This window comes from Lagenorhynchus albirostris, chromosome 18, assembly GCF_949774975.1.
Source record: "Lagenorhynchus albirostris chromosome 18, mLagAlb1.1, whole genome shotgun sequence".
Taxonomy (NCBI): domain Eukaryota; kingdom Metazoa; phylum Chordata; class Mammalia; order Artiodactyla; family Delphinidae; genus Lagenorhynchus; species Lagenorhynchus albirostris.
Genome location: NC_083112.1, coordinates 32,278,633 through 32,304,807, shown reverse-complemented (window position 1 = coordinate 32,304,807; position 26,175 = coordinate 32,278,633). Strand labels below are relative to the sequence as shown.

Below are 26,175 nucleotides of genomic sequence, written 5' to 3'. Positions count from 1 at the left end.
TATGCCAGGCACTCTGCTGAGTGTTACACATGATTTATCTCCTTTAATCCTCCCAATAATATTATGAAGTAGGCGCTATTATTAATCACACATCAAAGTTGAGGAAAAAAGAATGGAGGTTAGTAAGGTTAAGTAATTTGCCCAAAGCCACACTGATTTCTAATTGGAAAGCCAGAATTTAAATACAGGTTGTCTAAATTCAAAACTTGTGTTCATTATCATTTCACTGTGTTTATGTTCTTTTCTGTAGCTTCCAGTATGACCAGTATGCTTCTAAGTTCAACTTGTTAGTATAATTAATTCCTCTCCCCCAAGTTGTAAACCTGTGAAACCATCATCCTTCTAGACACCTTTAATCACCTGCAGTTGGATATCTCATGAAGATCTCAACATATCCAAACTGAATTCTTCTCTTGTCTCAGCCCCATTCTACCATGAAACAAAAATAATTCAGTACTTGGTGAATAATACCAACATATATCCAACTGGCCGAACCGGATACTTGGAAATTAGCCTCGACTTCATTTTTTAGTACTCACATCCACGCAGACCAAGATTTTTCTGTTTTTCCTCCTTTCTCTTTTCCTTTTTCACCACTTCTGTTCTTTACCTGATTCCCACAATCGCATTTTGCCTGGACTTAAACCAGGAAACCTGCCTTCTCCTTATTTTCCTTGCCCTTTGTCTTGTCTCTTCTCAGAGTGATCTTTGTAAAGTAGAAATTTGACCATGTTAATTCTTCATTTAAAATAAGTTAATGGCTCCCTTCCAAACTCCACAGTCTGGCATGTTCTTCAGCGCTTGGTGCTTTGGCCACTACCTGTCTCCTCAGCATCACCTCTCAGTAACCCCTACTGTAACCTGCCCTCCATTCCCATGGACATGAGAGTTCTCCCAAGTGTTTCATGTCCCCTGTACAGCTGTTCTGTGAACTCTGCAGGACCTTCCCTCTTCAGGAAGCTCTGGCAAATGTAAAGACTCCTTTAAGTCTTAGGTCTTCAGGAGGCCTTCTGTGACAGCTTTCCCTTCTCCCTCTGCCCTATGCCAGGTGCCCTTCCTGGGTGGAGATCTCCATCACAATGCTCATCATTGTATATTGGACCATTTGTTACCTGTCTTCTTCCCCTTGTCATAGGAAAGCACGTTAAGGTCAAGAAGCAACCTCTTTCTCTCCTCTTCCTCCTTCTTGGTTGCCTCTTCCTGTCAGGAATGTTTTAGTTTCTTTGTGTGTATCAGTGTGATTTCTGCACATTCCTAAATGAAATACAGTAGGCTTATAGCAAAATAAAATACACTCTCCTTCACTGTCTCAACTTCCTCCCCTTTCCCAGAGGCAACCACTTTTAATTCTTAGTGGGTTTTTTTTTTCCTGATATTTACCTCTTCCTTATTTCTAGATAATGTACTTAGATTATTATTTGTCAGTTTTTCATTTTAGTCATTGAGTTCCTAAGTGGTAGAAGGTTTAGTTCCTTTATACCTCTCCCCGCTTATACTTTCCTCGTATACCCCTTCTCCTTTACCTCTGCTGTCTTCACATTATAATTTTATCATACCTGATGGTCAGACGAATAGCCAGTGTTTATAATAGTGCAATGGTGTAAATATTCCTCACCCCTCCAGTTAACATGCCATGATTACTTCCTATTGGACAACAATATTATTTCTAGGTTTATACTAATATTTTTTTAAAAAATGTGCTGGGTATTTGTGTATATATACCTGTCACTGTTTTATCCAAACTCTCTGACAGGTCTGTGAAATAAGGAACAATCCTTTTTCCAAATGGTCAACCCAGCAGATTTGCTTTTAGTTTCTCAGCCACTGTTCTCTCCTGTGGCCCAGTTGTCTCCCATGTGATCTCCTTAGCAGATCCCCCTCTGCCTGTCCTCACATCCTCTTGATTCTCCTTTAAAAATATCTCATCCCTACCTCTCCCTTCTCCATTTCCCTTGATGCTGTACGACTTCTTAAAATACGATTTACAAATTAAACAAGGTGATATGTTATTCACACAAAGCACAGCTTTGACTATTGCAGTTAGTCTATTTATTTAAAAGAGTTTTAACAGCAGGAGAGAGACTATAATAAATATTTTGAATATCAATTGACTTGTAGTTAAAGAAGTTGAATTCTAGTCTACAATAAAAATGGCTAGTTTTTATTTCTTTGGTTTGTATTAGAATAATGTAAATATGAGTCCTTTAAATACTTTATTATACCTCACTTTTGTTTTTATTTATAACTTTTGCCTTTGAACCTGCTATCTCTTCTGCCAGGTATGCTGTTCCCTCCCCAGTCCCTGCCATGGTCAACTTATGCTTGTTCACCAGGTCATAATTCACTAGGAAAACTTACATCTCCGATAGAACCCTCCCATACCTAGCACACTGTTCTGCTTCTGGAGAGCTGAAAACATTTCTTGTTAATTCTTGGGATCTAGATATCCTTCATGCCTAGTAATGTTCTGGCGCATCATAGCCCTCAATAAACATGTGTCAAATGAATATTCTAAATGCATTTTCAGCGTTTGGAAAAACATCTTCATTTTATGTCTCCATCTTACACATTGGATTGTTTTAAGAGTCTACCTGTATTTCTGATCAGAGCTTCCCTTAGAAATGATGTTATTAATCACATATGCTATTAAAGAGTTATTTAATTTATAATGGATCTAAAACAATGCTGAAAACCTAATCAGATATTACATAAACTTCCTATAGTGCACTATGGAGTTCATTTATGAATTTATTTCCCTACATTTTTTTATCTCTTAGCAATTTACCACTGCTTTCATTTGTATGATCTCATTTGATCCTCTCATCAACCCTAGATAGGTATTATCTCTATTACACATGTCAGGAACATGTAGGAACATGTAGCCAGTTGACAGCTCAGACTAGAATGCAGATCTTCTTTCTCTGATACACTATTCTTTCCATCGCGGGAGTGGGGAATGAAGGCCAAGCAAAGCCATTAGCTCTGGGGGACAAGACCAAGGATAGAATTTCCAGGTAGAGACTGAGGGATGGGAGAGAAAATGTTTGTGGAGAATCACAGGCAGTTGCCTTTAGCTGAGGAACAGATTGTGATGTTGGAAACCAGAGATAAGATTTAGAAAGCAGTTGCAGTCAGTGTCAGGGCCAAGAGAAAGGGTTGGGACTTTATATTGTGGGAAGTGAGTGATATTGAAAATTTGTGACCAGGGGATCATAATTCCGCTTTAGTGCTCTATGGGATGAATTAGAATTAGGGAGAAACGAGAAGCAACATCATTTTAGGCAACTCATGCGATATTTCAGGTGAAAAATAATTCAGTTCTGGACCACCAACATTAAGTTTAGTCAGAAAAGGAAACAATGGATCACTTCTTGGGATACTGGCATGTACATGAGCAAGGTTTGGCAACTGAATGGTTGTGTGAGCCCAGGGAAAGGAGGGAACAAAGCTGTGCTGTTTACAGTGGTGGTGGGAATGTGCTCCTGCTGGTTCCCTCCCCATCGTGACCTTTATTCTTCTACGTGGTGACTCCTTCCAGCTGACCACGCTAGTGCTTCATTTGTTAATATAGTCAGCATACGTTAATGAACACTTTCTTTGCTAGGTGTTAAAGATAAATGGAAACCACAATCCCTGCCCTCGACAAACTCTCTGTGGTAGAAACCATCAAGTAAACAATATTGTAAAGGATTTATTGCTATATGTAGCACAAGTCATTAGGACACAGAGGGGCAACCAGTTCAGCACACACAGCTCAGGAAAGGATTCTCAGTTATCTATCTTGAAGGAGAAGGAGTTAGATTGGTGAAGAAAGTGGGAAGGATGTTCTGTGTAAACAAAACAGCATGATCAAAGGTGTGAAATTGGGAACGTGGAACTGTGATGTAAGTTGTTTAGTGAGCCTGAACATGTCAGCATCTATCTCCTAAGAACAGTGACATTATCCTCCCTGATCATAATATAATTATCAAACTCAGGTAACCAACATTGGTACAATATAATTACTTAATACCCAGCAAATTTAAAATTTGTCTAATTATCCCAATAATGTCATCTGTGACTTTTTTACAATCCGAGAGCTAATGGAAGATTGTGTGTTGCATTTAGTTGCCATGTCTATTTAATCTCCTCTAAGCTAGAATGCTGCTTCCCTAAGCTTTTCTCCTCTCTTTCTCTTGCTTGGTCTTTCATGATATTGATGATTTTTAAGAAACCAGACCAGTTGTTTCACAGAATGTCGCTCACTTTGGATTTGTAAGATGGTTTCCTTACGTTTAGATGCAGGTTAAATTTTTTTGTTGTTTGTTGTTTCTGTTAAAGATGGTTTTAAGCTTTTGTTTATTTATTTATTTATTGTGGCCATGCCGCACGGCTTGTGGGATCTTAGTTCCCCAGCCAGGGATCAAACCTGCGCCCCCAGCAATGGAAGTGCATAGTCCTAACCATTGGACTTCCAGGGAATTCTCAGGTTAAATATTTTTACACAGTTTATATTGTGTCCATCTCACTGCATCACTTCAGGAGACAATTATTGTCAGTGTGCCCCATTACTGGTGATGTCAAATTTGATTAGTTGGGTAAGGTGATATCTTTGAGATTTCTCCATACCATGTTCCTCCATAACCTTACATACAATGGGTTTTGTAACCATCGATGATTTCTGCCTAATTAATTCTTACTGTGTGAGTTGTGATATGGTGAATTTTCTGTTTCCCTCATCTATCTCTTATATTAGTGGAACTCGGTCCTCTTTATATCTTTGACATCTATTGGTTCACATTCTTATTTAAAGCAGAGCTTTTTCTTCCCCGATATTTAATAAATTTTTAAATTTTCAGCATCAGTATGGATGCATGATTCTTTTTTCCAGTGTGTAATAATCCGTTCCCATCATTACCCATTCAGTGCTCCAATTGTCCTAAATTTGGCCAAGGCTGTCCTTCAGTCTGGCTCTCTGCCCTTTTGATATATCCCTGTCTGTCTTTGAGCACTTTCTTATTTTCTGGCACAGTAATATTTTCTCAACTCATTTCATACTTTCTTGATCTCAGTCCTAGAATCAGCCATTTTTCTAAGTATTCCGGTTCCTATTAGTGAGTAATAATATTTAGAAACCAAGATCTGAGGGCCGGCTGTGCTCATTGCTACTGTAGTGTCATTACCTCTAGGCTCTTTTGGGCCACGAAGCTAGAAAAAGCATTTTTCTTAAAGCTTGATCTTCTATGATACCTTTAGATCCAATCCAGCACTTCATGGTTCTTCCTCTCCTTCTCCCACTCCATATTTGTATCTCGCATCCCACAGCAAGCATCCCTGTTGCCAACAGCATCAGCATGTTTACCCATCTGCTCAGGCTTATAATACACATGTAATACTTTCACAATCACGTCATCAGTACCACTAACAACAGCAAACTTACTAAAGAATGTTCAGTGTTTCCTTTTACTAATGAAATATATTCACAACCTTAAATATTTAGCTTTACCTGGAGTTCTTTTTAGAAAAAATATAGTTGAGTTTGAGTGTAAATTTTCAAAGATAGTTACTAATTAAAGTGTCTGAAATATTTGACGTATTTTAATTAAAATAGCCATCAAGCCACTTTAGAATTAAATTTACGTGTAAGTTAACAACCTCCAAATACTCTGTTTCTCACCCACCTGTTTTTGGATTATACCTACGAGGTTTAGTACTTCTCTAAAAATGAAACAGAACCAGATTGAAAAGGGCTGACACATGTTTATATTCACATATCTGTTTATAAACCGTAAATGAATGTGTTATTTGTACTCTACTGCATTCATTTGTCATCTGTTCCCTATAAAGGGATTGCGTTTCAAAAAAAGAAATAAAATATCCAGAGGAAAATAGTTTTCTAGTACTTTACACATGACGGTATACCAGACATAAAATTTCATAGAGAATGCCTGAAAATAACTTCTCTCTAAGGGACAAAAAAAATCTTTGGCATTTTCATGAATTTAGGTTGATCCAATAGTTTGTTTGAAGCTTTTTTTTTTTAACCGTTTCCTTTAAATAACATCATTGACAACTGTAAATAGCTATAGATTATTACAAGATAACCAGATAGAGAGAAATGGCTCTATAACCACATCTTCATCAATTATATACAGAATATCAGTTTAAACTAATCATAATGTGATATAATCATTCAGATTTTTGAGAGCCTCTTTTGGTTTATTTTTCATTGTAGAAGACAAACTTTTCATACATTCTGTAAAAGTTTGCAGTGATTGTTCTGTGTCACCTAAAGTCTGGGGACAATTATCCTGATATGAAGAATCAATTGTTGGGAGCATGTTCACAGAAATTAGCCTGGAAATATAATTTTGTATAAGTTTAGACAGCAGAATCTCAATAACGACAACAGAAATAGTCTCCCACACCTGGTCGATTTTAGAAAAGGAGCCGATGCCTTGAAAATAACCCATTTCTACAAGGGAAATGTGATTTATGATAACCTGAGACACAGATATGACTAGAACCACCTTCCATTTAAAGTTATTTTGCCACCAGACTATAAAAGCAGTGCTCTGAAGTGAATCAGTCGAACTCGGTTGTCTTTAGTGGACAGTAACACGGACACTAATGAGACAGATTTCATTAAAAGATATTTGATTTATGAGAGAGTTAAGTCATATCATATTTTGAAATTGCTGGCTTAGTCCTGGCATCTGATCTTTTTTCCCCCTACCATACCATCACCAGTTTCTGCGCATGCTTTGACATTGCTATGGTAACCCCGAGGGCTGATGGAATTCCCTGCATCTCTTTTCACAGAGGGTGATGAGACAGGAGTGATGGATAGTCTGCTGGAGGCCTTGCAGTCGGGGGCTGCCTTCCGCGACCGAAGGAAAAGGACACCGAAGCCGAAAGGTGAACGTTACACTTGTTTCCTGTTCCTTTCTAGGGGACTATCACAAAGAACAACCCCCCCCCCCAGCACCCCGCGCGCGCCAACATCCCCCCCGCCCCCACTTTTTGTAATTCTTTTAAAGTCATGTGTCAAGAATGCAGAGCTGTGGGCAAAAACTCTTCAGAAGTTTTATAAGTTTGTTTAATCCTTCCCTCGCAAGTGTCAGAGAGAGAAGCGTTCCAGTTGGCCAGTGTCAGTAGCGCATTAACAAATCAATGCACTGAACCTGGAAAAGCCTGATTAGTGTGACAGGTCTCATCTAAAGAACCATATGTACCTTATCCCAGTGGAGTTCACAGTAGCATAATTAAATGAGAAGTAAAAGTCATAACATTATTGCTTCAAGTATTTCAGGGTATTGAAGCATTGCTTTGCTTCCAGAAATACTTAACCTTGGAAATACGGTGAATACTGTTATACTTCCTGAGATGAACAGACCTCTATATTAAGATTCTTTTATATATATTTTTTAACAGATATTCGGCGAAGTCTCAGTCCAGCGTCTCAGCCTGTTCTGAAAGTTTGTAACCATGGTAATAAACTGTATTCATAAATTGCACATTCTCCTTATCTACTTTTATCCTCTTGATCTGTGATTTTAGTAGGTTGCTGTGAAGTTCTCGAGTTTCAGTATGACTAAAATAGTAAAAATGTGTGGATGTACATATTTGCGATGCGATTGTGCACTCATATTTTCCATCCTTCCATTATTGCCTTGAGGTAGTGTCGAGAATTCTTCTTTCAGGTCTCAAGTGCATGTTTTACTTTTAATATTATTATTTGAAGTTAGCTCACACATTTCTGATCAGTGTTGTCCAGTGTATCCTTTCAAAAGCATTGTGCTTTCTTAGAACTATTTTAAGTAGTGGGTTTGCTTTACATTAAGATACAATTTGAAATATTGAATTGTTACCTGTTTTACTGTACCGTATTTGCCAGTACAGTGTGAAACACTGTGACCAGCATTTTGGCAAAATCTTCAATACAGGTGAGCTTCATGTGATATTATTGTGGCGGGATGTGCTAGAATCACTAAAAAGAAGGTGAGTTAACTTAGTCTCCGATATTTATCTGAGACTGACTCCTTTCAGACATCTCTAACTGGCTCCTGAACACGCAACCTCTTGGAGCCCTCTTCCTGTCTTCAAGATGCCATTTTGTGTTGATTGGGTTTTGTTTACTTTGGTTCCCTTTCCCTCACTGTTATGTACTACAGGGTTCTGCTTACCTTTCATAGTCAAAGTCAAATTCATCCATCATGATTGCCGTTTATTCAGTGAGATTGTTACCAAAGTTTACCAGATTTAGAAATGAGAAGATACTTGACAGATTTTTTTCGAGAGTTGTTTTGGGTACAGATGAATTACGTTCTAGAAGTATTAATGTCTGACTGAGTAGAGAAACTTAAGTAGAATTTCTAGGATAACATAAAAAAGAGTATGCGGTAAATAAGAAAAAGACATGAATGTAATGATCTTTTAATAGCTGTGTAGATCCTGACTGCTCAAGGTAAAGTATACATAATACATGCTTAATAAATGAGAGAAAAGGTAAAAATCTACACCAAAATTTTAAATAGATCTTTTGACTTTTTTCAATAGTATGTTTTTATTGTTTTGCCTTTTCCTAGTCTAACAATAGGAAGAAAAAATTGTAATAAGTCAGAAAAATTCATTGTGGATAATTAATCCCTAGCTTTGGGTTATTATTTAGAGTAATTGTGATATAGTAAATAATGGCAAAAACTGTAGAGGACAGAGAAACTCAGAGAGGCGGAAAACTTTCTTAGAGTACAGAGCTTTTTAGTGACACAACCGTAATATAGTTTTGATTTCCATCATGTTTCTTGTTTGATTGAATATAGGTACTTAGATTTTTTAATGATTATTATCAATACAATATATGAAATAAACAACTCAGCCTCCATTGTAAGTCATTAAAGAAAAGACCCACAGCCATGATATGATATGATTATAATGGCATACATATACCCATGCTGTGTTTAATTTAAAATAAATATGTTGGCCATTTTGTAGGGGGAAATTATTTAAGATAAGTTTGTGTACTGGCCTTGAGAAACACAGTCCTTCTGTGACTGTAATGTTAGTAAAGTGTCCAGGCTACAAAGGTTCATCTATAGTTGTAAATTGTGATACTTTTGGTCCAGATGAAAAAAGCAGGTGAGCATTACATTTCTATCTCTACCAAGGCCAATGTACTATCGTAAGTTCTAAGGCTTTTGTGATAATTAAGCAAGTAGATTATACAGCAAACCAAAGGAGATATACCATAAAGATCAAATTCTCTGTTCTAATAAAAATGTAGTGGATTAAAATATTTTAAAAACTTATTTTCATTGATATTTCTTTTGTTTTCCCTTTATACTTCTAACCAAGTGAAAAAAATTCAAACCACCAGACTAATCTTTAAGGATTGTATGTATAAAGATAGATTTATCCGACTAGACATTGAAAAATGCAGAATTTGGTTAAGGACATTGCAACAAGCATCATGCATATTTTTTAGAAAAAGGTGACATTTCAGAGTTCATTTTGAAATCTTTTTCTAAAAATTAGTGTGTTTTCACTGGAAGTACTAACCCTACAACTGAACTATGCAACTGAAATTTAACATGGAAACCCCGTTTATTTTTTAATTTGCTTTCATGTACTTAAACAAAACTAACACCTGATATTTATATTTTCTAAAAATATATAGTAGTTGATATTATCTCATTAGTTTTAAAAGATATATGAGATTTTCTACAATTATTTTAAATTTATTTGCATCCTAAATAAAATAATAATATTAATAGTAATAATAATAAGTTAATATTTACTGTTACTTTGCTTGAGTTATTTAAATTAAAAGCCAAGCAATATGTTGAAATGCTTTATACATATCCCATTTAACCTTCTCAATAATCCTATTAGATAGTCAATGTTTTTATCTCTATTTTATAGTCAAAAATAACCAAGGATTGAACAGGTCTGATAGTTTGTGTCCAGTCCTATGACCAAATTTCAAACCCAGGTCCATCTGACTTTTGAGTCCAAGCTCTTAATCTCTCTCCCACATCGTGCTCTGAATACAACTGCTTGAATCCCTATCTTTTCCTCTTCCCATCATCTGGGTGAACCACGTGTGTACATTTTTTTCTCTTGTGGCATAAGTTCGAGCTATTGAGATACACCCTCACACCCTCTCAGAGGTTTTCTAGCCTCTGGTCTATCTTCTCCCTTGTTCTCAGATTGAACCACTAGATAGCATTCTTTTCTTTATCTGAGGCTTCGATTACAAGGATAAACCACCTTCTTGAATGAGGACCACTATTTATTTCTTTTAATAAACTCTCTATTAAAAGATCTAAATTAATCTAATAAGTTTATACTCTGTTAGAAAGATCATGGAAATTTTAGATTATATATAGATTATAAATATAGACTTAGACTATATATGTGTGTGTGTGCGTGTGTGTGTAGAGAGAGAGAGACAGAGATCATCTTTTATTGCAGAATGAGAAAATCCTTATAAAGTATCCTGTGAGACCTTGGGGCTAAAATATCACAGAATATATTTTGGCAAAAGATGACCTCAAAAGTACAATATTCTAACTCCAGAAATTGTACACACTGAATAATTCAGCCCTTGTATTGTGCTCCAAATCTCTACCCAAAATACTTTGGTTAAAACCTTTCCCTGTTTTATCTTTTGCTTTGTCTGTTAAGACCTAGGAAGAAATTAAGTATTTGGTATTTTTCCTTGCTAAACCTTCACTCATTCATTTATTTAGACAAATATATTAAGCACTTGCTGGGCACTTAATATGTAGTGATTCCCTCTAAGAACCCACTATCCAGTTGGGAGACAGATGAGCAACAATTCGCATATATCTGATTAATGCCAAGATAGCGGTAATGCACAGAGCTTTTGGAACACCAAGAAGTCTGAAAGACCAATCCAGACTTTATGAGGACAATTCAAACTTGGCTTCTAGAAGGACCTGAAATCAAAGCTAAGTTTTGAAGGATAAGTAGAAATGAGGCAAAACCCTGAGGGCAAGCGTGAGCGAAGAAGCAGAAGCAGCATGCACACACTTTCCCAGGAGGTCTTTTCTGAACCTTAGTCTGAACCCTGTAAAACTGTATGCTCTTATAAGCACCTATATGCTCTTACTAGCACCCTGGTTGTTCCTATTATGCAACACACATTTGCCTTAAAATGTTCTTATTCAGTGTCTGCCACACTACTCCTGAGATCCATCAGGGTGCAGACAAGACAATAAAGGAGGGTTTCTGGCTTGTTTACTGCTATAACCCCAGTTCTTCCATGGTTGGTGCCCGACACATGGATATTTAGTAAGAATGTGTTGAATGAACAGACATGCTTATGTTTAGGCTTGCATAGAACAATTAGTGTACATTGAGCAAAATCGGGTCTACGGTTGTCACCCAAATAAGTAGGACTTAGTATGCCAATTGCTAAAGCTCTATCTGTAGCTAGAAGGAGTTATCCTTCTCATCTTCTCCCTAATATGTTATCTGTCATCAAAAGGAGATATTTGACCGTCACAGGTTTGAAGGTTGTTGCATTAGATGTGAAGGGTTAGGCTCAATCTTGATTGGATTATTTACTCCTTAGCAGTGGAGAGTTACTTATTAATTAGATTTCTTTCCCTTGCTTAATCAAGCAAAGTTTAACAACAGTAAATAAATGAAAGCATCTGCTAATGAGTACAGGGCATTATCTCATTTCTTTACTTAATACAGTGCATTTGAAATCTAAAGATTTTCTATAGTTTGTAGAAAATAGTAAGTCAAGATAATCAAAATATTTATTAACGCATTTTAATAAAATCATACTATATTTGGGTGTTGGTGAATCAGTGTCAGTGAATCACCTGCCTGGTTAAAAATAAAGGACCAGATAGGGAATAAGTATATTGAGAGTCTGATGCCAGACCAAGAACTTGGACTACTGAGGTTTTTGAGCAGGAAAATGACAGGTCTGAGCACTTTGTATGGAATCAAAGTGACAAATGTTAGAGAGAAGAAAGAATCGAAAGGACTTTGTAGCCGCTTTGAGCCGACATGGTTTGGCTGCAAGGAATGGGGAAAGTTAGAGAGCTGATCAAGGTGCGAGGGGAGAAGCCAAGTCTAGAGCTCTGTGTTGATACCCTCACAAAGACTTGCTAACACTGCATAAGCAGATGAGTTACCTGCAGGAAATCTTCAAAGCTAGAGAATGCAAGTCAAGGACTGAGCCTTAGGAATGGACACAGGTGAGTAACAGAGTGAGTGAGAGACAGAAAAAGGATGAAGATGGGAAGGATTGCATAATAGTGGAGCCCACATTATGAAGGTTGAAAGAAGACTTTCAAGGACTTGGTATGACTCCAAGTCCTTGAAATGACTTGGTATGACTCCCATTTCTTTTTCTTTGGTTGTTTCTTTCTTTTTTTCTTTATAAAACTGAGTGGTATTACCACTGAGTGACTAGTGTTTTTCAGGGTACAGTGATTTCTGCTCTCTTCAGGGACTTCTTTTCCCTTGTAGACTCTGTAAAATGTTTGTGACAAAGCTTCCACAAATATGAATTGTTCGGCCACACCTTATGGTGCATCTGCCTGCAGTTTGATTGCATCTCATTAGATGGTTCTCTTTTCATTAAGTGGTACAGTGGGATTTTTTTTTTTAATTAACTGGATATAGAGTAATCAGAAAGAATTCTATAAACTATATGCTATTAAAATGCCTAATGATAAAACTATTTAACTGTGACAAAATAAGATAAAACATAATCAAAATTTTAGGCAAACAAGGATTACACATTTTCAGTGAGCATCCATAACCTAAACAAAATCTTGCTATATTATCTTTACACCAAATCAATTCTTAATAGCCTTAATTTGGATTTGATTATCTATTTTGACTCTTCCACTTATGTATGGAGCTTTGAGAGATTTTTATAGAAATAAGATTGTATTGCCTCCAGGCACAGCTGCTCTGCCACTCCAAGACTGGAAGTCAGAATTAAATGTGAAGCTAGGTAGATATCTTTGAACTGGCATTATTTCCCACAAAATAACACTAAGGGGGGCGCACAAGACAGGCTTTGTTGTTGATATATTAAAACTTCACACACAACCATCCCCCCTCCCTGCTTCACTCAGCCTTGGGTCCCCTTATTTCTTGACCTACCTTTTTCCGAAACAGCAAGAATTTGTCTTGAGGCAGAATTATGAAATTTGTAAGCTTTTCAGTGGTGTCTATTGAGCACTAACTACCATAAGGCTTTTCTGAAAACAGTGAGGACGATACCAAACCAGTCTTTGTCTAGAAAACCTTATCTATCAAAGTAGTAAATGGTGACAACTACCATTTCCATTTTTTTTAACTGTATCCTATTTTAAAGTAGAAAGAGCATAAAGAATAATATAGTCAAATTATATGATTTTGCTAAATGTCATTGGCTTAATTTCTTGAGAATCTTTTTTGTTCTCTTTCTGATGAATTTGTGCCTGCCTAAGGAAGGGAACTATTAAAATACTAATTGTTTTTGACACCCTTACACTTGGGCTTTCAAGCAGAATTAAGTACTACCTGTAAGTGTCAAAAGACTTAAACATTTTTTAAGGAGACTTTTCTAGCCCAAGAATATAAAACAATTTGGGTGATTTCACATTTTATTCAAACATCAGTCTCTGCTATTTACTATGTAGTCAAGCAAAAGGAAGAACAAACTCAGCAGGGCTCCTGCCTGGGTAAGGATGCCCTGTGGGTAGACGGAAAGGCCTTTCTAATTTATAGTCAGGGCAGGACAACCTTTTGGCTAGTCATTATCAAACAGACTCTTAAGCATGAACAGGTTAGAAAGTTCTCAAGTAGTGAAGACCTCAAGTTGTTTTAAAAGGACATTTATGCAAGAAATAGCAAATGCCTCTCATTTAATGAGTACTCACAGATGTAAGTTGAAGGCTGAGACTAAATTGAGTGAAAGGAGATAAAGAACTATTGTATAAGAAAAGTTATGTCCTTGACTTCTCTGAAATAGTTGTTATGATTAATATGTCTCTTGTTCTATTTGTGTTACACAGTGGACTATAATTGTTATCTTTAAATTTTGGGGCCCATTCTAAATGTCTCCTTTTCTTATAGCATAGGTTCAGAGTCTGGATTTATAAGGAGTCAATGGATAGACTCTAGAAGCTCCTTTAACTCTGTACTTTCATTTTAGATTTTGTGCTTGGGCATATTTTTTTTCCTGCTCAAAGGATCTGTTGATTTTATCAAATTCTCCAAAGAATAAAAAATAATTCTTTTATTGTTTTATTACTGGTTTGTTACAAATTTTCTCTATTTTTACGTTACATTTTTATGCATATATACATGACATGTTTTCCCCATTTGTGACTACGTCAATAAGAGTCTAGTTCTCAAATGACTTTTACTGTTATTTTTTTGTCATTTGAAAACTAAACTTTCATTGACATAACCACAAATGTGGAAAACATATCAAATGGTTGGTGGATCTACAATTTTAGTGACAAATAAATTGTTTCGGATAAACAGTTAAGGTCCAGTGAACTTGTGCTACTGTGGAGGTTCACTCAGGAGGCAGGGAGGGCAAGACATCACCTGTACCCAGGACTGTCATTAGTCTTGCTGGATCTCCCAGGCAGGAAGGTGTGTGTGCAGGACTCACTGGGTTATGCAGCTGGGAAAGAGCAGTCTCCCAGAGGCCAAGAGAAAGAGCAGTCAGCAAAGCCATAGGCTTCAGAAAGGCCAGGTAAGGAAAGGATGGAGGAGTGCCCAGGCACAGATTGGATTGAAGGACACAGGTCTCACTGTTCACCTCTGGAAGAGCAGTTGTGGTAGAATAGTAGAGAATGAAGCCAGACAGTGTTGGTTAGAGTAGTGGAGGCTGTCCTTTCTAAAAGCCTGGGTATGAAAGAATGAAACAGAAGGGAAATAGCTGGAACTAGAACAGGTTGTAGTTCAATGAAGGGGTTGTGTTTCTTTGCCTTTCGTGTGGCTCTGGCTTTACTGTCTGTATTCTGAAGGGAAGGAGCTCCGGAAGGGAGGGATGAGTGTTTGGTGGGGCAGTATTGAGGGTGAGGTTGCTGGGGGATGGGATGGGAGAGCACCTGGACGGTGGAAAGAAAGGATATATGGAGAGAAGTGGATACAAATATTGAGTAAGGGAGTTTAGAGGTCTCACGTGATGAAGTTTTTTTTCTCTGAGAACTAGGATATAAGGTCTCCTCCTGAAAGTGACCGTCTCTGGGTGAGGAAGGAAGGCAAGGGCAGTGGAGGATGCCATGTCTCCTAGATGGATTGTGAGAGGTTACTGCTCAGGGAGATGCAAGATAATTTTTGCATCAATGGCCCAGCTGAAAAAAGAGGCTATTACTTGTGTAATAATAGCTGTCCGTAAAGTCTGAGGGAAAGAAAAGTAGCCCAGGTGCTTCACAGGCCCTGTGACAAAGGGCATTTTGTTCTCCAACTGCCTAAAAGTTCTAAAGGTTAATCTCCAGATGTAACCATAGGGGTCAGTTTGGCAGTAGGCCAACTGAGTGTGCTTTAGAGCAGGAGTCCCCAACCCTCAGGCCACGGACCGGTACCGGCCCGCGGACTGTTAGGAACCGGCACAGCAGGAGATGAGCAGCGGGCAAGCGAGCGAAGCTTCATCTGCCGCTCCCCATGCTCTCATTGCCGCCTGAACCACACCCCCACCCACCATCCCTGGAAAAATTTTCTTCCATGAAACTGTTCCCTGGTGCCAAAAAGGTTGGGGACTGCTGCTTTAGAGCACCAGCCAAGCAGAGTCATCCCTTTTTTAGAGGATAAGGTATTTCATGTTTTAAAATAGCGTAGTACTTAATTAGGAAAATAATGGACACTCTGTTGGAACATCTATGCCATCTAAACACAATGCTGAAACTGTGTTTAAGCATTGTTTGGGTGTCGTGCTACATATGAGGAAGGCACTCTAGCAGGGATGGTGGGGACCCTAATGCAGCTGGTTTTCCTCCAGGCATGTGCCAACTACATCATGTGTCTGAGACCTTTTCCTACAAAAACAACGCTTGGTGCTAAACTCAATATTTCTAAGGTACTACTAGATTTACTTTTATATTTTATTTTATTTGCCCCTCATTAAAGTTCAGTCTGGAGTAGCCACAGATACAGAAACCACTTTTCAAGATTGTCATCAGTATCAGAAATAAAGGTTTTGCCAAGTGCCTGTCAGGTATTGTAGTTACTTAAAAAATAGCAATAGCTGTTCTTACTCGCTGACTATTTGTGAAAGCATAAAACTAGCCAGATTTTGAATCCTGCTTATAGAAGCCTTGGGTGATCTGGTCAAACAGTATGACTTGAAAACAGCATGGAGTCAGGCTCGGGCTTTAGAGGCAGACAGGCCTTGGTTTGACTTCTTGACTTAATAAAAGGGTGACCCTAGCAGCTTATTTAACCTTTGGATTTCCTTTTCCTCAGCTGTAAGAGAAATTACACTATGTGCTTCATAGACTATTTGGAAGATTAAATAGGGACTATACTAAAGTACCTACAGTTGAGTAGATAGTTAATAAATTCAATAGATGTTAGTTCCTCCTCATTCTTCCCCTTCTCTGCCTACCTTCCATGATGCATGTGTCCATAGAAAGATTATAAATTCTTGAGCAAAGTGACAGTAGTATGCAGAATGGGTGTGCTAATTGGAGAGATTGAAATTAATTCTGTTACTATGAATAGTTCCTATACTGCACTTAAAGTGCATTAATTGGTATGAATTAGTTTAGAAAAGAAAAAGACAAAAAATTAAAAGTCTATAGAGACTTTTGGTTTTAAAATAAAATAATAAAGGTATTTTTACCTCCTTTTCCCCATGGGAGTCACCACAAAGCCACAAGGAAAAGGAGTAATGAAAACCAGTGTCAACTTCTATGAAGTCAAGACATGTTTAACCTGGAACAACTGCATATAAAGACAGGGAAGCAGATGTTGCGGGAGAGAGGAAATTGGAATCCAGGTGTACTCATTTCCAAGGCTACCAAACAAATTACCGCAAACTGTGGGCCTTAAAACAACAGAAAATTGTTCTCTCACAATTCCAGAGGCTAGAAGTCCGAAATCAAGGTGTTGGCAGTGTTGGTTCTTCCTGGAGGCTCCGAGGGAGGACCCGTTCCCCCTCTCTCATTTCTGGAGGTAGCCGGCATCCTCGGTGTTCCTGGGCTTGTGGCTGCGTCACTCTCATCTCAGACTCTGTCTTCTCATGGCCTCCCTGTGTGTCTCTGTGTCTTCACATGCCCTTCTTATACGGCCACGAATCATTTGGTTAGGGCTCACCCTAATCTAGTGTGACCCCACCTTAGCTTGATTACATCTGCAAAAGCCCTATTTCCAAATAAGGTCACATTCACAGGTACCAGGTGTTAGGACTTCAACATAAATTTTGGGTGACACTGTTCAATCCCCAACAGTGGGGGATCCCAATGAGAAACAGACTGATGTGCTCCTCACAGCATCACATAAGGGCTCAGGAGTCACAGGTGCCAGGAACCACTGACAAGAGGAATGAGACATCCAGCTGAAAGTGGGGGTGATGGCAAAGGAGCACGTCAACCTCCATCCAGGCAGCATGGCTCCCAAGTCCAGACTTGTGACCCTCCGGCTGCACTTCCCTCCCTTCCTTTCCTCCTCCTCTCCAGGAGGTGGGAGGTACAGATGTTGTTTGGAAAAATTGTGCTGGAAACTATAAATGGGGTGCAAGCCAGAGGTGAGGTGCTGCACTGGAAACAGGGGTTACCTGAACACAGAGGTGGATCTCCAGGAGAAAAGAGGAGACGTGAATGGCACAGTCCTCTTCTGGCCCCAGCCACCACTCAGTGGAAGCCAAGCTTATACTCCAAGCAGATGACAGAAGATTTTTCTGGAGATAATGAACAGTCTAGAGAAAAGATCTTCAGATACTGGCATTATGGGCCCGCTTCCCTCAAAAAATGCTAACTTACTGCAAGAGCATTCCACTAGTTAACTAGAGAAGCCCACTAGTTAACAAGCCTACTCACACAAATTATTTTCTCTGAAATATTAATTTGGCCCAAGGACTCATCAGCTGACATTTGAGGAAAACATTCAACATGAAAAAAGAAGGGAAACAAACCAGAGGAACTCTTAGTAAACAGAGAATAACACCATAATAATTGCAAAGATGTCAAATATTTCAATGATGAAAAGAATAGGATGATATATGTCATATATATAAGATATATATGTATGTATAAAAGGATTAGAAACAAAAATCTTTTGGATATGAAAAATATAGTAGCAGAAAAAACAGTACAGTATTTTGAAAAGCATAAACATACAGAGTTCTAGGGAAGATAAGGGGGAATGTAGAATTTACAGATAATCTGATATATCTGACTGTACAATTTTTATTATATTTGTATAACTGTATACGACTGTGTACAATCGTATAATTGTATTATAAAGCTTTGGGGACAAGTATGGAAAGAGTGACAGGCACTAGGAAAATAAGAAGCAATTGTTAATTCTAGAAAAAAGTGATATACAGTTGACCCTTGAACAACATGAGTTTGAACTATATGGGTTCACTTATATGCACATTTTTTTTTCAGTAGTAAACATTATAATACTACACGATCTACTGTTGGTTGAGTCCATGAATGTGGAACCACAGTTGGGAGGAACCTCGTGTATGGAGGGCTGACTATAAATCCTATGCAGAGTTTCAAATGCGTGGAGGGTCAGGGCCCCTATCCCCGTGTTGTACAGGGGTCAACTGTACAATCATGGTACACTACTGGAATTTGGCGTGGCCTTGTATGCTATTTTACAGTCATAATAGTAAAAGCACTGTGGTAGGCAGATTCCAAGATGGCCCTCGGTGATCGCTGCCTCCTGTTGTTCTTTCTCATGTAACCCACCCCCCAAACATTTTCCAGCATTAGTCTGTATAACCAGCGGAATGGGGTAGAAATGATAGTATGTCACGTCTGAGATTAGGTTACAAAAGATACTGTGACTTTCGTCTTGGGTGCTGTGTCTCCCCGTTTCTTGGTTCTGGGAGAAGCTATGTTGTGAGCAGCCCTATGGAGAGACCCAAGCTGTGAGGATATTAAGCTTCAATCTATCACAATAGAAAATCAATAAGTAATGTCTATAATTGATGAATCAAGAGATAGCAGGAGAAGCATCAATAAGGAAGAGAGTCAGGGACAGTGGACTGCTGTGTTTCATTGGAAGCCTTTTGGATTTCTTCATAAAGTAACCATTAACTTTAAAGAAAGTTAAAGTTAGAAGTATGAAACATCTAAATGGGCAGCAGGTGGGCAGTCAGGATGGCGAAACACCTAATGACTCAGTTTATCCCTATTGAGAATAACCAGAAGCTAAAATCTCTCGTAAGTTGTCTATCTCCTTCTTTACTAAAATACACAGATTTTACTTTTATTTTTCATTTTCACTTTCTCTCTTCTAATAACTGTGTATAAAGGAGACTTCCCTCTGTTCTAGCTTTCAGCTTTTCATTTTTATGTGATCCAGAGACTAAAGTGCTCTTCACTATGCTTTCTTAAAGAGTGATGATATGGGTGATGAGAGTGAGTTACGGTGGTACCTCTAGCTCAGGATAATGACTGTGCTTCTCCATATAAATCATACAGTCTTCCCACTTTTTTTTGTGTCCTGTAGATAGCATTGGCCAGTGATTTTGCAGCACATATCTGAATATATTTGTCCTTTGTAATTCTTAATGTGAGAGAAAATGATGGAAATGCATAATAGAGAAAATCAAGCACCACTCTATTTTTTTTCTTTTTTTTTTTTTTTTTTTTTGCCTTTTAGAGCAAAAGTAGCCTTCCGGTGCTGCATAAGAACTTGATGGCTAATCTGTATTCACTGACTCCTTAGGAAACAAGAGAATGGGATGAGATTTGCATTTGGAATTCATATTAGTTACAGTTATTGAGTGAGTGTTTGTAAATTAGTGTCTTAATACATTACACCGGCCTCATGAAAGCCAAGGATGTAGCTAATGTAGCTAGAAGAACTATTTGTGCTTTGGAGGGGAATGGTGGTATGACTACTTTGTTATGTAGTCTAGGTAAGGAGGTAAATATTTTCTACTTTATGAGGGTCTATAAATTTATTTAAGAAAGCATTGACATGCATTAAGAAAGCTGCATGTCCCATTGATTCCCAAGTAAATTAGAAATTATTAGTGTTAGCCATGATGTACGTTATTGTGATATGATAGCATTTGGCTTAAACAGTTTCACCATTTATTAGCTCTGATATTAGAATAAATGACAATGATCATTAAATGCTATGTACATTATCATTTAACTAATTATGCTCGCAATCTCCTTCTATTAGTCAAACATCTTTGGGTTAATTAGAGGAGCTGCCTAATCCCGATTTCTAGAGGAATAATGAAATAAAGGAACATTGAAGTATGCTAAAGAAAGTGTTAGCGCATCACCGTTTACCTCATATATCGACTTCATTTACCCTCACCCAGTGCATTATCGTAGCCTCGAGGTTAAAAGATTCTGGCAATTCTTTTTATTTTGAAATATGATTAGGCCGTTAAATTATATGTTCATACTTTTCCCATTAAAGCATGTATGCAGCAGAAAAGTGCTAATATGCAGATGAAAACAAAATTCTCATACCCATATGGAAAGATGAACCAAAAAACACTGTTTAGATTAAGCATTAAAAATGTTAATAACACCTTGTACTTTGATTCTGACAAGCTAATAACTCAAAATCCATAGAATTTTAAGGTTACAAGTATAAGACACAACCAAGAAACTTTTATTATTAGTCCTTTTATTTCTTATTCTTGTTAATATAGTTAGGCTAAGGGATTCTTAAGCTGATGTTTGTTAAACCATGAGCAGGGTTTTATTTAATCCAAAGTATATTTTATCATTGGGTGAAAAGTATAATTTCATCCCTTTGTCTTAGTCTTCCCCATGTCCCAAAGGAGGAGAAAAAAAGAGAAAAGTATCTTTTAAAATTCATTGTGACCTGTCATGAGGCAACTTCTCAAATAATGATGATGAGGCTCTATTTTTGAACGTGCAGACAGAAATAAATGAAGGGCATAGGGCGTGAAGAGGTAACTAGTACAGTCTCCCAGGCAGAGAGAAGCACTGCCCAAGAGAGCCCCTGGGATCCCTGCTACACTTGCAGCCGTTGGCAGCAGTATCCTCTCTAATAAGTCTCAAGGTTTTCATCACTTCCTGAACACTGCTCTGTCTGTTTGCTACTCATTTGCTGGAAACTGGACAAGGCCTATTACTCTCCATTCTATTAACCTCCTTTCTCTTCATTCACTGATCCCCATTCCCTTTCCTCACCTAAATATAAAAAGACATGATCTGCTCAGGGTGAGAGATAAATATATTCAGTAATGGAACTAAGTAGGCAGAGTCAGTAACTCTAGGTACTATGTCATAGTAACTTGTAATGTTTCCTAGAAATTAACTCTGTGTCTTCTACATATTTGTTTGTTTTAAAGCCAGGAAAAGGGAAGGTTTTGAGAGTAATGTTTTTAGTTATTAGTTTGTGATGAGTTTTCATGTCTTGCTGGTATGCTCTCTTTGTGGTAGTTTCTCTGCCCCTGGGTCCATGCCTATCTGTTTTGAAAAGTGTGATTTATTTGTTTCCATGTTGTAGACCTATAGGGTTAGTCACGTGTTCCTCTTCTAAACAGATCTGTAGTCCTACCTAGAATGTCTTTATAGTTTTACACTAAGATCTTCTTTAACCCTTCACTGTCCTCTTTCAAGAAATACCAAATACTATTTCTACTTTCTTTTTTTTAAGTAAAATTATTCTTTATTATTTGAAAAAAATTTAAATTTAATTTTTATTTTATATGGGAGTATAGGTAATTTACAATGTTGTGTTAGTTTCAGGTGTACAGTAAAGTGATTCCGTTATCGCTTCTCAGCCTTTTGGCTGAGATCAGGTGTAGTATCTGTTCTTATTAGTATTTCAAAATCAGGAATAAAAGACTTATAAATGTACAAAGTATTGCCTCAGCAAAGCCCTCTCTTTGTTTCAGTAAAGTACTTGGCACTATGCATTTCACTGCACTGGGAAGTATTATTTTGTTTTGTTTAAACATTTCTTATACTCTTATACTTCTTACTGCATTTTAAATGTATACTGTATATAGAAGAATAACATATAGAAAAGTACACACTTCCTGAGTACCTGGCTTGATGAATGCTCGTAAAGTAAGCTTACCTATGTAACCAATACCCAGATCAAGAAACAACGTTATTAGAAACACAGAGCCCCTTCCAGATCCTCCCTTTCATAACCTCGCATCCTACACGTATCTTGACTGTGACAGCAGTAACTAGACTTACTTTGTCCTTTTTATAAATACAATCTTACACTTTGTATCCATGCTGTTGTGTGAGGTTGTAATTTGTTTGTTCTGATGGTTATTTAGCATTCCACTCTGAATATGTGAATTTTTTTTTCTTTTGTTCGTGGATATTTATATTGTTTCTAGATTTGGGCTATGACAAATAGTGCTGCTAAGAACATTCTTATACATGTCTTCTGGCTCTGTCAGAAATATACCTATTGATCTGCATGAGCTGTTTGTATATTTTGGAAATTAATCCTTTGTCTGTTGCTTCATTTGCAAATATTTTCTCCCATTCTGTGGGTTGTCTTTTTGTCTTATTTATGGTTTCCTTTTCTGTGCAAAAGCTTTTAAGTTTCATTAGGTCCCATTTGCCTATTTTTGTTTTTATTTTCATTACTCTAGGAGGTGTGTCATAAAAGATCTTGCTGTGATTTATGTCAGAGTGTTTTTCTTATGTTTTCCTCTAAGAGTTTTATAGTGTCTGGTCTTACGTTTAGGTATTTAATCCATTTTGAGTTTATTTTTTTGTATGGTGTTAAGGAGTGTTCTAATTTCATTCTTTTACGTGTAGTTGTCCAGTTTTCCCAGCACCATTTATTGAAGAGGCTGTCTTTTCTCCATTTTATATTCTTGCCTCCTTTGTCATAGATTAGTTTACCATAGGGGCATGGGTTTGTCTCTGGGCTTTCTATCCTGTACCATTGATCTATATTTCTGTTTTTGTGCCCTACAAACAATAAATGCTGGAGAGGGTGCGGAGAAAAGGGAACCCTCCTGCACTGTTGGTGGAAATGTAAATTGATACAGCCACTATGGAGAACAGTGTGGAGGTTCCTTAAAAAACTACAAATAGAACTACCATATGACCCAGCAATCCCACTACTGGGCATATACCCTGAGAAAGCCATAATTCAAAAAAACACATGTACCCCAATGTTCATTGCAGTACTATTTACAATAGCCAGGACGTGGAAACAACTTAAATGTCCATCGACAGATGAATGGATAATGAAGATGTGGTACACATATATAATGCAATTTATTCAGCCATAAAAAGAAATGGAATTGGGTCATTTGTAGAGATGTGGATGGGCCTAGAGTCTGTCATACAGAGTGAAGTAAGTCAGAAAGAGGAAAACAAATATTGTATATTAACACATACATGTAGAATCTAGAAAAATGGTACAGATGAACGTATTTGTACGGCAGGAATAGAAACACAGAACTAGAGAATGGACATGTGGGCACAGGGGGGAAGGGGAGGGTGGGATGAATTGGGAGAATAGGTTTGACATAAATACACTACCATGTGTAAAATAGATAGCTAGTGGGAACCTGTGGTATAGCACCGGGAGCTAAGCTCGGGGCTCTGTGATGACTTACATGTGTGGGATGTGTGTGTGTGGGGTGGGGGATGTCCACGAGGGAGGGGATATATGTATACATATAGCTGATTCACTTCACTGTACAGCAGAAACTAACACCACATTGTAAAGCAATTATACTCCAAAAAAAAAAAAGGAAATATACCTAGATGTGTAATTGCTGTTTCAGTGGATAAGTGTATCTTCACCTTTAGTAGATACTGACCAGCAGTTTTCTAAAATGATTGTACCAGCTTATACTTCCATCAGCAGTGTATGAGAGTTTTCACTTCAGCAATTCTGGTAGGATAGCTCATTGTGGTTTTGATTTGCCTTTCCCTCATGAGTAACTTGAATACCATTCCATGTTCTTTTGTCTTTTTGAATATCTTATTATGTGAAGTGCCTATTCAAGTCTTTTGCATATTTTTCTATTGGCTTGTAGGTGTTTTTCATATTGACAATAAATAGATTTTGGTACAACTTAGAACTCCATCGTAACACTTATGTCAACCTGCCCATTAAAGGAAAGACTGTGTTACTTTTTAGTAATATAATACTCCACATCACTCAGATGTTCTAGTGAGAGACCTTAGAATGACAGGTCTGGTCAATATATGTTAAAAGAGCAAGCATGTTGTAGACTCTGCTGCCTATTTACCCTCTTCTGTTAAATTCCCTTTGGTGTACCTGTCCATTGTCTTTTCCTCCTTGTTGTCATGTGAGAGCAATTCAGGGCCCCTCTAGCTTTTCTGACTGAACTGGGGACACTACAAGAACATTATTCTAGAAAAGCTATGTCATGGTAAAACTTCAGAAAACCATTTGTAAAATGAATGAATGAATAAATGAGTGAATGAGTGAATACATGAGTGAATATGTGAATACATGGAAGAAAGAATAAACACATGATGGCATAACTGGGTCTTGAAGTTTGGCCTTCCAATGCTAATCTTGATATAAATTCCATTATGCCCTAATATTTACTGTTAATCAGGAAATATTGAATATGGTAAACTATTGCCATAAAACCTTGTCCTCAACTTGTAACTCACAAACGTGTATCAGAGGTGAACTCTCAAAGTAACAAACTTGTGATGCATTTAGATTTAATTTTATGATAAAATTTGAGTAGCTTTTTTTATAAACTATTTTTGAATACATAGTCTATTACCAAAGAAAAAATTCAGTTCAATGCACATGATTCTACTATTGATGAGTTAGATCCAGATTAAGTGAATAAATGTATACATTTCTCCTAGAAGATCACTGTCATTTATATGTCACAAAAAAATGTATCATATCTTCCAAGGTCAAATATCAACATATTAATTAAGGTAGTTTTAAACTGATACAGAATTAATATGAAGTAGAAGCTACTCTTAGTTTTTATTTATTTTTTTATTAATTTTTTTTTAAATTGTGGTTAAAAAAAACACATAAAATTTACTATCTTAATAATTTCTAAGTGTATAGGTCAGTAGTGTTAAGTATATACACATTGTTGCACAAACAGACCTCCAGAACATTTTCATCTTGCAAAACTCAAGCTCTATAACTCATTAAACAACAACTCTCCATTTCCACCTTCCCTCAGCCCCTGGCAACCACCATTCTACTTTTCTGTTTTTATGAACTTAATTACTATAGGTACTCATATAAGTGGAATCATACAGCATCTGTCTTTTTGTGACTGGCTTATTTCACTTAGCATAATGTCCTTAAGGTTCATCCATGTTGTAGCATGCGTCAGGATTTCCTTCCTTTTTAAGGCTGAGTAATATTCCATAGTATATATGTACAACATTTTGTTTATCCATTTATCTGTTGATGAACATTTGGGTTGCTTCCACTTCTTGGCTATTGTGAATAGCGCTTCGATGAACACAAGAGTGCAAATATCTCTTCAAGATCCTGCTTTCGATTCTTTTGGATATATACCCAGAAATGGGATTGCTGGATCATATGGCAGTTCTATTTTTAATTTTTTGAGAAACCACCATACTGTTTTCCATAGCAGTTGAACCATACTCTTAGTTTTTAAATGTTGATTCTAATTTATGGAAGGGGGAAAATGATATGTAGTTTACTAAGTATGTGTTCTTAAGTTCATTACTTACCATGCTTCCTTCTCTATAAAATGTGGTGTTAGACTATCCCATAGTAAGGATGGGCCCTACATTTTTAACCAGCTTCTTTAGGGTTTTATCTTTACATGGTTTAAAAATTTTTACTGTTTAATAAACAGCACTATTTATTCAGGACAAGTTAACAGATATGAACAATTTTAAGGCTTTGTTATTCATATTGCCACACCGACGTGGGAATGGTGAAGAGATTATACTAATTTATACTCCTACCAGCATCCAGTGACTGTGTCCATTCCTCAAACCTTCAACAGCACTAGATGTGTTTCACAATTTTCAGCAATTAGACAAAATAGTGTCT

At 37.2% G+C, this 26,175-nt stretch overlaps 1 protein-coding gene and 1 pseudogene across 1 annotated transcript in view; both read left to right on the top strand.

Moving 5' to 3' along the window:
• Positions 1-26,175, top strand: part of DIAPH3 (diaphanous related formin 3) — a 546,228-nt gene that overhangs the window by 406,790 nt on the left and 113,263 nt on the right. The window contains 2 exon segments of the mRNA XM_060128783.1: positions 6,802-6,897; positions 7,414-7,470. Of these exon segments, the coding sequence (XP_059984766.1) occupies positions 6,802-6,897; positions 7,414-7,470 (153 nt within the window).
• LOC132509077 (U2 spliceosomal RNA) lies at positions 21,920-22,121 on the top strand (annotated as a pseudogene).